The 12,180-nt window shown below is 39.6% G+C and overlaps 1 protein-coding gene across 5 annotated transcripts in view; it reads left to right on the top strand.

Moving 5' to 3' along the window:
* ICA1 (islet cell autoantigen 1) overlaps window positions 1-12,180 on the top strand; it is a 150,183-nt gene that overhangs the window by 29,960 nt on the left and 108,043 nt on the right. For all 5 annotated transcript variants that reach the window (XM_054692388.1, XM_037508234.2, XM_054692389.1 and 2 more), the window contains exons 5-6: window positions 2,548-2,671; window positions 7,533-7,731. In XM_054692388.1, the coding sequence (XP_054548363.1) occupies window positions 2,548-2,671; window positions 7,533-7,731 (323 nt within the window). The remainder of the gene's footprint in view (window positions 1-2,547; window positions 2,672-7,532; window positions 7,732-12,180) is intronic.

Below are 12,180 nucleotides of genomic sequence, written 5' to 3'. Positions count from 1 at the left end.
TATCTTGTCTTTTGCTTTTTGTGTTTTGAGTTTGTGATTGCATGTTTTTTATTTCCTGTCTCCTGCCACTTGAACGTAGCTTCTTTAGAGCAGGGACCTTATATGTCTTGTTCATCTCTGTATTCCCAGCAGCCAGAACAGTGCCTAGTATATATTAGGTCATAAATCTATACTGAGCAGATTAATGTGCCAAGCTGTTTTATAGTTCTTTAGTTGCCTTTTTACAGCACATATGAAACTCTAACTGATGATTAAATATGAATTGGTTTTTATGTCTTTGAATTCTTAAGTCCCAGTTTAGTGACACCTTTTAAGTAGATACTTTACTTATGTTGCATTTGAATTTTAGACTTCTATAAATTGATTTCAGTACTTGAATTTTAAAATTAAAATTAAGAAATGACTATTTCTTCTCAGAAAATGATAGTTGTCTGAAAGTAGTCAAAAACTCCAGCCCGATCAGCTCAAGATTTTCCCACCACCCTCTAAGTAGTACTACCAATTAAGCAGAGACCAGCTTTTAAAATAAAACCTGTTTACCGTCCCAAATTTAATCTTCAAGTCCATAAAATAACCAGAAATGTTTTTTCAAATGCCTCAGCCCATTCAGGTTTATTTAGGAAAGAGTACATTTCACCAACCATGTAATTACCCAGGTACCAAGAATTGGTTTCTTCCTACCCATAAGCTAAATTTGTTCATCTGTATGTGACTTGAGGTTTCAAGTTTAAAAAGTGGACAGTAGCTTCATACTATTATGTACTAAAAGGTGAAATTGGTCTCTACAGAGAAACAAATCATCGTGGAATTAAGTGAGTCCCATGTTAGTAAGTGGAGAGGAAAGGGATGCAAGGTATTAAGAAACAAAAGGACTTATAATTACAGGAATTTTTAAAAGCTGCAAAGGACTATGTCATAAATATCAAATAAGCATTTAAATTGAAATATAGTATATGTGGATAACAAAGCAAAGATTATAGTTAATTCAATTTCACAAGCATTTAATTAGTACTCTGAATAGGACTTTATACTCAGCTGGGGGAATCTACAGTTTGGATGAGGCCCCATCCTGAGAAAGCTCAGAGTCTCACGGGAAAGATAGACACAGGCCCATCCAGGCTCACTCTAATACCAGATGCCAAGAAGGCACGTGGTTGTAGGGAAATAGAGGTCAACTGCTTCACAGAGGAAGTAGCTTTTGAGCTGGACTTTGATCAATGAACTTGACTTTGAGAGACAGAAGAGGAAAGAGAGTGTGGTCATTTAATTCTCAGGAGGAATGGATCCTCCAAGTCTTTTCTCCACTAGACTGTTTAGCTTGAAACTGCAGTCACAGTGGAATAAGGAAGCAGTAGTAGGTTTAACCTTCAGCTTTGGATGCGTGGTTCCTACAGCTATCATAGGGGAGGTTGTATCAGGAGTGGGGTACATTCTGGAAGAAGTCTGGATTATTCATGAAAATGAACAAGAATCCTAGTAGCATTTGAATTGCATTTTTAGAGACATGAGATGTGTAAGTGCATCAGTACCAAAATATGAAATGAAGTAATGTTTAAAGTATGTCCATTGTAAATGCAATGTTTAGAGGGAAAAAAAAATACATTCTAGGAAGCTCTGTGTCACTCCTTGCCTATGGCTTAGCTGTTGGTGAATATATTTTTAAGACCAGTGACTGCATAACAGCCCATTCCATTGTTTGAATGGCACTGTATTTTACAATTCAGGCCCCACTCTAGACAAGGAGTGTGTTTTGCTACTACAAATATAGATGCTATGATTACCTTTGTATATACATCTCTGTGCACATTTTATTACTTCCTTAGGATATACTCCGAACAGAAATGTAGTGTCAAAAGTTCTAGGACTTTATATATTTACTGTCAAATCAGTCTGTAGAAAACTTGTACCAGTCACTATCTCACCAATAGTGCCAACTTAGATTGTCTTGAGAACTAAGGTCAAGATTAGCCATAAACAATTCCATTTGGTTCCAACTCTGCATGTTAGAAATCTGTCAGGTCATCAACTTCATGCACTACCCACATTCAACTACAACGTTCAGCCAAATACCGATGTCATTCATGGATAAGGTATTTGAAATGCTTTACAATCAAGTAGAATGTAACTCAGAAAGCAGAGATCAAAAGTCAGCAAGAGAGAATAATAGGGGGAAACTGGCCCTGCACTCTAGGCAGCCACAAAAGATTCCCACAGTCATACTCGACAAATCCCACTTTTTTTATTTCAACTTTGAGGCCCACATTATCAGCTCGCTTTTCAGTACAGAGGTCACTTTCTGGTTCTGATTACAGGGCACCAAATGCCCTGACAGATGTACTCAAGTGAATTTGATCTCTCGTTTTGTAAATGGACGAAGAGTATAAAAGATAAATGGGGGTTAACGGGGAGTTTGCCTCGTAGCCTGCCACTTGGATTTAATTTCATCTCATCCTGTCTTAGGAAGAGAGAGGACTTTGTGATTGTCTCTCTCCTCTCTGTAATAAACATCCTCATTGTTCATGGCTCCGTTGGTCTTTTCTTCAACAGTCTTGTCTCAAGAAGAGAATGAACTGGGAAAATTCCTTCGATCACAAGGCTTCCAAGATAAAACCAGAGCAGGAAAAATGATGCAAGCGACAGGAAAGGCCCTCTGCTTTTCTTCCCAGCAAAGGTGTGTGGCCTTTATTGGGGCTCTCTAGGGGGATCTGCAGAGAATTTGGGACCTACTCGCTTATGAAGGGGAATCGCTGATGTTCCTTAGAGAGCTCTTGTCTGAGACCGAGGAGCTACTCTGTCCTCAGATGTTAACCTATTTGTACTTAACTTTCTGATTAAAATAACATGGTGAATATTTTCCTATTATTCTTTAAATTTTTTTTTCATATTTCTTTGGGTCTGTAGGGGCATTGTATCTGCCAATCACTCTGAGTGTTCTCCTAGACATGTATTTGACCTTCAGTGCTGCTCGTACCAATCAGACTGGTCCTCTTTCAGCAGCTGATTAAAGCAGGAGCCTAATGACACCAGGTGCAAGGGTCCCTCTCTGCTCCCTGAGGGCCAATTAACTCCAGAGGTGGTGTTCGTGCCCTGTCCCATTCTGCTCAGACCCTGGACCAGCCCAGCCACATCAGTAATGTCACCTGGGAACTTGTTGAAAATGCAGAATCTAGGCTTTACCCCAGAACTGCTGAATCAAATCTGCATTCTAACGAGATCCCCAGTTGATCTGATGCACATTCAAATGGGGAAAGCTGTGGTGCAGAGATTATTGTTGTACGTCAGTGACATTTTAACACTGCCATGACTCATTTTTACAGTTGGTGCAGAATATGCAGGAGTCCCTGCGTGCAGTTGCACTTTGTGTCTGAGAAAGTGACACTTTTCTCCCAGTAACTAACAAGTCTTCTAAAATGTCAGTCCCTCATCTTAGGTAGGGTCATACCTAAGTAAGACTTATAGGTAGCTTCTAAAAATATGCAGGCTACAAAAACTTCACTTACTCAAATGATCCAGCATTTCTTCTCCTGTTAATTTCTCTTTCCTGTTCTCCCTGTGGGCCTAGAACTGACCTACTGTCAGCGTATTACACAAGAGTTCCTGTGAAAATCCAAAAAAGATGAAGAAAAGAGGCCAACTCTGTCCATTTTCAGTGGTCCCACTGACGCTGGAGGTTTTTTTTTTTTTTTAATGTTTTCTTTCTTTATGTATACAGGAACTAGGGTGTAGGCCAGAGGTGCAGGTGGTGAGAAGATTCACCAGAGACAGAGTGGGGAGCAGAACAGGTGGATTTCTGAAATACACTGCTGAGAGGAGAAGTGGTCGCGGCAAGAGAGGTCTGCTGTGCCATGTGGGTCAGCTCCCTTGCAGAGGATCGAACTCGTGCCCCAGTGGCTGGCGATACCTTGATAGTGCTGAGACTTTAACCCCTGTGCCACCAGGGAGGACCCTCTTGAGTGTTTTTGCTTTTGCCTCATGCCATTTGGACCTGATTTTGTGGGCAATGACAACTTTCATAGTTGCATGAAACCTTTTCCAGTAGTTTTCTACCCCAGTGCTTCAAGAAAGGCATTTTGCATAATAAGAATTGCACCTTTCAATCTTATTTATTATTTTTTCATTATAAAAATAATTCATACTCATTCTGGAAAAATTTAAAAACAAAGATAACCAAAAGAATGCAATAAAAAGACAACTACAATTTTACTAACAGAGATGCCCCACCCTCTACCCCATACACTTCCTCCATCCTTGCAAGGAATATTGATTCTTGAAAAATCTTTCGTAATTTCTCATCATGTAGTTATCACTAGTCTCAACTGGAATAATTCTTGCACATATCTTTTTGACAAAATTAACATTAATATAAGGGAGAGTCAAATTCCTGGACACAATCACAGGCGTTGCCATGATTGATCTCATAATTATTTTATAATATGACTATTCAGAGTTTCCTTTTAGAGTTGTGTACCAAGTTGTCACACAGAGAATATACGTGACTCCTTGAATTTGTATAATATAACCCTTGGATACAAGCAAAAACAGCCAAATGAATCAATAAAAGTTATGCAAATGACACCTGAAAGTACCACTATATAAACTAGCCAAGTGCCCTCTATTCATAATTTAATGCTGTTTGCCCAGTTTGGCTAGTAGGCAGCCCACCTCTTGCAGGTAGCACTGGTGTTGTGGTATTCATCTTCTCCAGGTATATGAAATCCAAGTCAGTCGATGAAGACAGTAAGAAGATTACATAAAACCCTCACAAAGGGCCTCCCCGGTGGCGCAGAGGTTGAGCGCTGGGCTGCGAAGCTGCCCACAGCCTCTGCAGTGCCGGTTCGATACCCGGCCACCGACGAGGGTCCAACAGAGTACACAGACCTCTCCTGCCGTGCCCGCTGCTCCCCTCAGCAGTATATTTCGTCAGTCTGCCTGTTCTCCCTGCTCTGGCTCTGGTGAATTCTCTCACCCACCCACGCTTCTGACTGTACCCAGTGCTTGTATAAATAAATAAATCTTAAAAAAAAAAAAGCCTCACAAATCTGAATTTTCATATCTCAAATGGACATAACTTGGGGTATGACAGAATATATTTTAAATATAAACAGCATCTTACCACATGATTTTTTAATAGTATTGCAAACTATTTATTTATTTATTTATTTAGCAAATTGATATTTTGAGTAAATAACTAACACTTTTTTGTGTCCGTGTATACATGTTTTCGAACACCCAGAGCATGTCATTCCATCATATAGGTATGATGCTGCATTTAACCTGATACTTCTATCCAATACTTGAGTCCCTTTTCCTGCAAAGGGTAAAATGTCTTTGGAGTAGACCTTGCCACACTTTACTGACTATTCTTACTGTGCAGATTTTTGTGAATGAAAATGTGGGTCGCTCTTTCACTGAATCTTGATGTTTACAGTTTATTGAATTTTTTCTTCAGACTACCCCCAGTCCCTGTCTACAAATGAACAGGTTTCACCTTTCTGGTTATTTTATGCTTCATAGGTGAGTTTATCAGGATTAGATAAGCAAAATATATGACAATGTTTCTAAATAATAATATTTTACAACAATTACTTAGTGTTTCTCTCCAGAGGAAAGGAATCAAATTATACTCATATATGTATAGGTTCCCCTGCTATCCAAAAACTGAGTGTTTCTGTGAAGACTTTTGGCAGCCAAAATGATGTCAAGTGCAGAATTCTGCGTTTGCCATCAATTTATATTTTTATCATTTCCAGACCCTAAATACAACCTACCGAATTATATCAAGTAACTCATAATACTTAAAATATCACTAATATAGTAAAAAGGAACAATATGATAAATGCCCAGAATAGCTGTATAGAGTAGCATAAACTAGCTTGGTAGAACTAATCTTGAGGACTTGCACATTCTCGCCTTTCTAATTATACATGAAACATGTTACAGGAAAAAATGAGGTACTGTTATATGCCTTTTCTTTTTCTTCAAGGTCTTGACATCTGCCATCATTTCATTACTTTTTCAAAGGTTTCTGTCCAACTTTCCAACAAAAAATCAAGAACATTTTATCACATAATTCTTTTTCAGCCAGTTTAGGAAAATTGTCAAAATCCAAGGGAAGGGAAAAGGAATTCCAGAAATGAACAGGATTACGTAGGGAGATAGCTGAGGACTCTCTCTCTCTTTAAATAGAAGTCTTCAGTTTTATAAACCTTCATACCAGCATTTATTTTACTGCCTTGTTTGGTAGTCATTGCTACAACTGCTCCTTCACTTTGAGGAAAGGTTAGTATTCAATTTAAACCAATGGTGATAAAACACAAGCTTACCGTATGGCACACAATACAGTCTTGAAAACACCCTGCAACATGTTGGTATTATGATGTTAGCAAGTTATATTTAGAGAAGAACTGAATATTCAAAGACAGTGCTTTACAGATGAGAGAAAGCTAGGGAAAAATAGTAAAGGGGATTTTTTTTTTTTTCTTGACCAGTTATTTGTTCCAACTGCAGTCTTAACAGGGCTATCCAGAGGTAAGGCTTTGCAGACATGGGTGGAAGTCTAAGAGCTGACCTTAGCTCCCTGACATCATCATTCCCTTCAGCTAACCAAGTTTGCATTTAATTTTAAAGGTTTAATTTTAATTTTTTTATTTCTATGTAAAAGAACTGGGGTGTAGGCCAGAGGTGCGGGGTAGCGGGGGGGATGAGAGGATCCACCAGAGACAGAGTGGGGAGCAGAACATGCAGATCTACTGAAATACACTCCTGAGGGGAGCAGCAGGTGAGACAGGAGATATCTGCTGTGCCATGTGGGTCAGCTCCCTGCCGGGGTGATCCAACTCAGGCTGTGGGAGTGATAGCACTGAGTCTTAACCTCTAGGCCAACAGGGAGGCCCAAGATTTATTTTTTTAATAAGAAACAAAATATATGACTTACCTGAAATTGCCTAACACAGTAGACCTTCAATAAATATATTTATCCCCTTTCCTAGGCCATTTAAAAACATTTATGTTTATGCTTCATCTCTATGACTATTGGAGTAAGAGCAGCAGATGCCCTGGCCTTTGGGGAGTAATCCAAGAGAGACTCCAGTAATGCACACTTCTGTCCCTCCTCTATGGATCAGACTTCACATGATCAGAGGGTGGGTAGGTGAAGAGTAGAAAGTGGGCTAGGTGGGAAGTGGAGAGTGACTATGCCCTGCCCTCCCTCCACAAATACAGAATTGGTTCCAGCTTTAAACAAGTCATCTTTGCCTAGGTGTGAGGCTACCTTCAGCAACACTGCTAGAGATATTTCCCAAAGGTGCAGCTACGCAACAGTAGTCTATAGGAGTAGTACGCGGGATAGGTCATCATTTCAGTGGACTCCTCAGTTCACAGGCATTGCAATTATAATTTGTCATATGTTTCTGCTGCATCGTCTATATTCCAGGCACTCTTCTGGGTTCATGAGTTTAAGACTGGTAAACTGTCAAGAATTCAAATTGCTGGTCTGCTTAGTTTCGAGGTGATGGCTTTATCCTCTTATCTAGATTGGCCTTGCGCAATCCTTTGTGTCGATTTCACCAAGAAGTGGAGACTTTTCGGCATCGGGCCATCTCTGACACCTGGCTGACGGTGAACCGCATGGAACAGTGCCGGACTGAATACAGAGGGGCATTATTATGGATGAAGGATGTGTCACAGGAGCTTGATCCAGACCTCTACAAGCAAATGGAGAAGTTTAGGAAGGTAGGAGATTTTATGAGGGTTACTGGAGGGGGTACCTGCTGGAAGGTAATGAGGTGTGATTTGGATCTCTCTAGTGAAGAAGACATAATTCAAAAGCACTGAGGATGCAATTAATCATCACTGGTGTCTTTTTATGTGGCAGAATACCAATTAATGTGATATATAATTCTCTAAGGATAGGATAGAGACAGCTGGAAATTGCTGGGACTTAGCAACTGGTTCTAATTGAAGTCAGATTTTCATATAATATGCATTTTTGTAAAGTTGTCACTGTTAATGCTTTTTCATGCATAACTAAAAATCTAGGCTAGATCAAGTGAGACTGGAAGATGAAAACAAAGTATTGGGGAAGTTTTTGAATTTTTACTGAATATTAAAATGAATAGAATAATAATGCTCCTTTGTTTTGTGAGGTGTTCAGAAGCAGTAGGGTTTTGTTGTAGAATTGAATAATGTGGCATTGACTCTATCTGCAATAGATTGCATCAGAAGTTTGAGGAAAATAGCTGAGGAGGTGGGTATGCGCTCATATTCCCTTGGAATAACTGGGAGCAGGATAGAAGTAATGTTCCATTGGTTTTTTAATTAGCTTGTGTCAATGTACTTACTTGGCAATTTTGTCAAGGATACATTCCACCACTAGGTGGCATTCACACACTTAGTGTTTATGAAAATACAGCGAGATTTTTGTTGTGTTCAGTGTTGGTAGTTCTTTGTTTGGTTGGCTTGGATGTATTTCAGGGTGTGAAAGGAAAAAAAATGAAGCAAATGTTAGGTTTGACATAATATTGTGTCAACTGTTTTTACTCATTTCAAAATAATCTATATTTAATTAGTGATATTGCTTAAAATCCCTAGATTTTCCTTTAAATACATCATTGCAGAGCTGTGAATGAGAAGTCCCACTGGAGGTGTGTGGGATGGGGACTGTGGAGAAAGAGGGAACCTTCTGTTGCTTAAAATTAGGGTCACCAATTCTTGACCTAGATATTAGATTGACATTTTTTTTAAAAGTCAAGTTATAACTTGTTTATTATAATTTAGAAAATCTCCCTCTAAAGGGAATCAGAATTTATTTTATTTCTGATCATACATGTCCTATGTCCTTAATGTGTTAGCCACATGTAACTTCTCAGTAAGGCAGATTTCTGAGTTCATATAAATCTAGAACTGAATATTCCCCTAATGAATATTAGGTGAAACTCACTCTTTCTAGAAAAGAGAAGAACACAACCTCTAAATAATAAATAAGACTTTTCAAGGGTTGATAGCTAGATGTTGGTGAACCCAGGCTACATTTGAAGTTTCCTGACTTTCTAATTAAGTCAGTAATTTGATTTGTTTGGCACATTATTTGAAGGTTGTAAAGGGGATCAAGTAGAGGTTAAAGAAAGGAAAAGGAAAAAATCCTCAAGATTATCTAGAGGGCATAGAGCTAGTTGCTTTACTGCCACCTTTAAGTCTCACAATAACTAAGCTGCAGCTTTGATTTTACAGATGAAAAAAATGGCACCTATGTTACATAACTCACCCAAGGCTCAAGGTCAGACAGAGCAGTAAAAGTCAGAATCCTAGAAAATATGCATAATTTTTCCCTATGAGAAAAAAAGAAGTTGAAGAACATAGCTGAAATAGTTATCTTCATAGTAATACCTCTCCTGTAATACATTCACCAAACATTTATTGGGCTCTTTCTGTATGCCAGGTAATAAAAATAAACACAATTATCCTGGAAGGCAGGAGACTTTCATGTGGAATTGTGTTTATTTGGTTTTGTTTTGGAGAGGGTGGTTACTAACTGCGTTAAGGATGAAATAAAATCCAAGTCTTTCATCATTTGGTTTGAATGTTGAAATATTACCCATTCTTCTGTGTCATCAATCTGTTGATTTTGGAAAATATGGTTTAAAAAAAGTCCTTTGCCATGCCGAAGTAGCTGAAGTAGTGCCTTACCCACAATCCCATGGTGCTAGATTTAATTTAATATCCGAACATGGCCTACTCAAAATTTAGGGGGCAATTTTTTTTTTTAAAGAAGTCTCTATTCAAGTGTTTATTTGTTTGATTGGGCTCTTCTTGAGACCAGGGATTGGAGTGGTTCTGTTCCCTGTATAACCCCAGGGCCATTCCAGCACCTGGCCCCAAGTGTAGCTGTCCCCTTGTGTAGCCAGATTCCAGCCAGTGAGTGTAAAGTGCCAGCAGCCCGTGTTCCATCAAACCTCTAGTGCCTTCCTACCACAGCATGTTTTGAAAGTTGGATGTGGTTTTGCAGGTAAGAAGTAGCATTATTAATATATAGTTTGTGTCCTTTGGGACAAATTTTAATTGTAGAGTTTGCTGTTTACTTAGAGTTGGCAATGAGAAATTTAACTTTGAATGAGCTTTAATGTTTTGTCCCAATGGGATTCCATTTAAACAGTCTCCATTTATCTCTCAGGAAGGTGATAACAAAATGCATTTCTGAGTCCTCTGGGAAAGCAGTCCAGCTTCAGGTCAGGTGGCTCCTCAGCAGGGGAATTTCATTCTCTTCAGAGGCAGCTGATGCCTCTGCCTTTCAAGGTGCCAATCCTGAATGGAAGTAACAGATTGCTATAAATTCTGTAGAGTTCCCACTTTCCAAGGAGACAAAATTCTCATTCATGCCTCACAAATATGATCCCCAATTGCAATACTGGGTGTGCTTTCATTCATTTATTCATTCACCCAGCAGATAATATCAGAGCCCGGCTGCACGCCAGGCCACGTGAACAAGCAGACACTTCAGTCACTTGGGCTTCGGGCAGGTAAACACCTCACACTGTGGTGAACGGTGGCCTCAGCTGGCACAGGGTGCCACTGGAGGATCTGGCAAGGACTTTTTGGGAAGTAGCATCTAGACAAGATGGAGCTGGATGGAGGGAATAAGGACAGCAGAGCAGAGTTCCAGGCTAAGGATACAACTTAAAGGCATTTAGGTGGAGACAGACTGAACACTTTCAACGACCTGAAAGGTTCCTCTCAGCAGAGCACAGAAAGCAAAGTGGGTGTGGGGAGTTTGGGGTGCCCACACTTGGGTGAGTAGGGTCAACCCAGAAGGGCATCTCTGGTGTTGAGAAGTGGGGGTCATAGCACTAATTCACTTAGGTTTTAGTGGAGGGAAGGGACTAGAATGACCCAAGATTTGAAGCTGGAGAGCTGCTGGGAGGTTTTCGTGCAGACCGAGACGAGACATGGGATGACCGTGGAATAAAGAGGAAGTAGAACAGAGAGAAAGGTGCTGTTCTGTCCTCTGCCAGACTCTGATAGCACTGCTTTAATGACAGAGCTCTTCATCCTTTCTAGAAATGATCAGAATAAATATAAATAAATAGCAGGATCAAATGTCCTTTCACCTCCAACTGAGGCATTTTTTTCAAAATGTTAAGAAGCTTTTTAAATAACAGAGTAAGCATGACTGAAATGATGAATGAAAAACTTAAAATTAAACCAAGAAAATAATCTGTTTTCATCTGACACCCTTTGAAGCACATAGGCCTGATGACAGAGCTCTCAGCAGCAATGTTAACAAGCATTTATTAAGTGCCTATATTTAGGGATGGAAATACAAGGAAGTGAAAAGACCTGATCCCAGCCCGCAAGAAGGCCCCTGCTTGTCAAAATTACCATGACACCTGGAGAGAGTAGCCATATTTAGCTGTTCTTCCAAAGACCAAGTAATAGGAAATGGTGGGTGAATTTAAAACGGCAGGGCTGGGCAGCCATGTGTGGGTGGGAGACCCTCCTTCACAGTCTGATTCACCCCAGGAGTGGACAGGAGACTGTGCCACCATGTATTTTATGAGCAGTTACAATGTGTGATATATGTGCCCTTTGAAGACAGAGTAAAAGGGTATAATTTAAAAATAGAAGTCAGCTTCTTGTAGCAGATTACATCAGCTTAAGTTGTGAGCTCATAGAAGAGCTTTTGCAGCCTGATGCCCTTGAGAGAGTTCTCCTGTGGTCAATTAAGTGTCTTGTTTTTCTTGAAAGTCAGAGATGAGATGGAGGGTAATTATTCTAAATGGAATAAAAGCTGTGCTAGGTGTAAGAAAATAGTTCTGAATCCTCCAAAGAGAGACTATGGAAATGTATACATGGGCATTCGTATGAGTTGAAGTCCTTATAGACAAAGACTAGGGAACTGGTGTTTTAACGAGGGCCATTTATTAAATAGCTTAATGAAATCCTACAGCATTTGTATTGGGTTTCATCATAATTTAAAAGGGTAGCTAGAGTATTCTAGGAAATATGAATGATGCACACTGGTATTCTGCAGTCATATCTATTTAAAATAGAGGAGAGCTGTCAATTCACTAACATGGTGTTATCAAAGGATATGGTACTGTGAGAAGGCTTATTAACAAATGTTGGTGGGTTTAATAGGTGGGCCCTTATTAGGGTCATCAGTTGCTGGTGTCACTGTGTCCTGAA

This window comes from Talpa occidentalis, unplaced genomic scaffold (assembly GCF_014898055.3).
Source record: "Talpa occidentalis isolate TD23 unplaced genomic scaffold, MPIMG_talOcc4v2.1, whole genome shotgun sequence".
NCBI lineage: Eukaryota > Metazoa > Chordata > Mammalia > Eulipotyphla > Talpidae > Talpa > Talpa occidentalis.
Note: the sequence above shows the minus strand (reverse complement) of the source record. Positions and strands in the feature narration are given on the sequence as shown.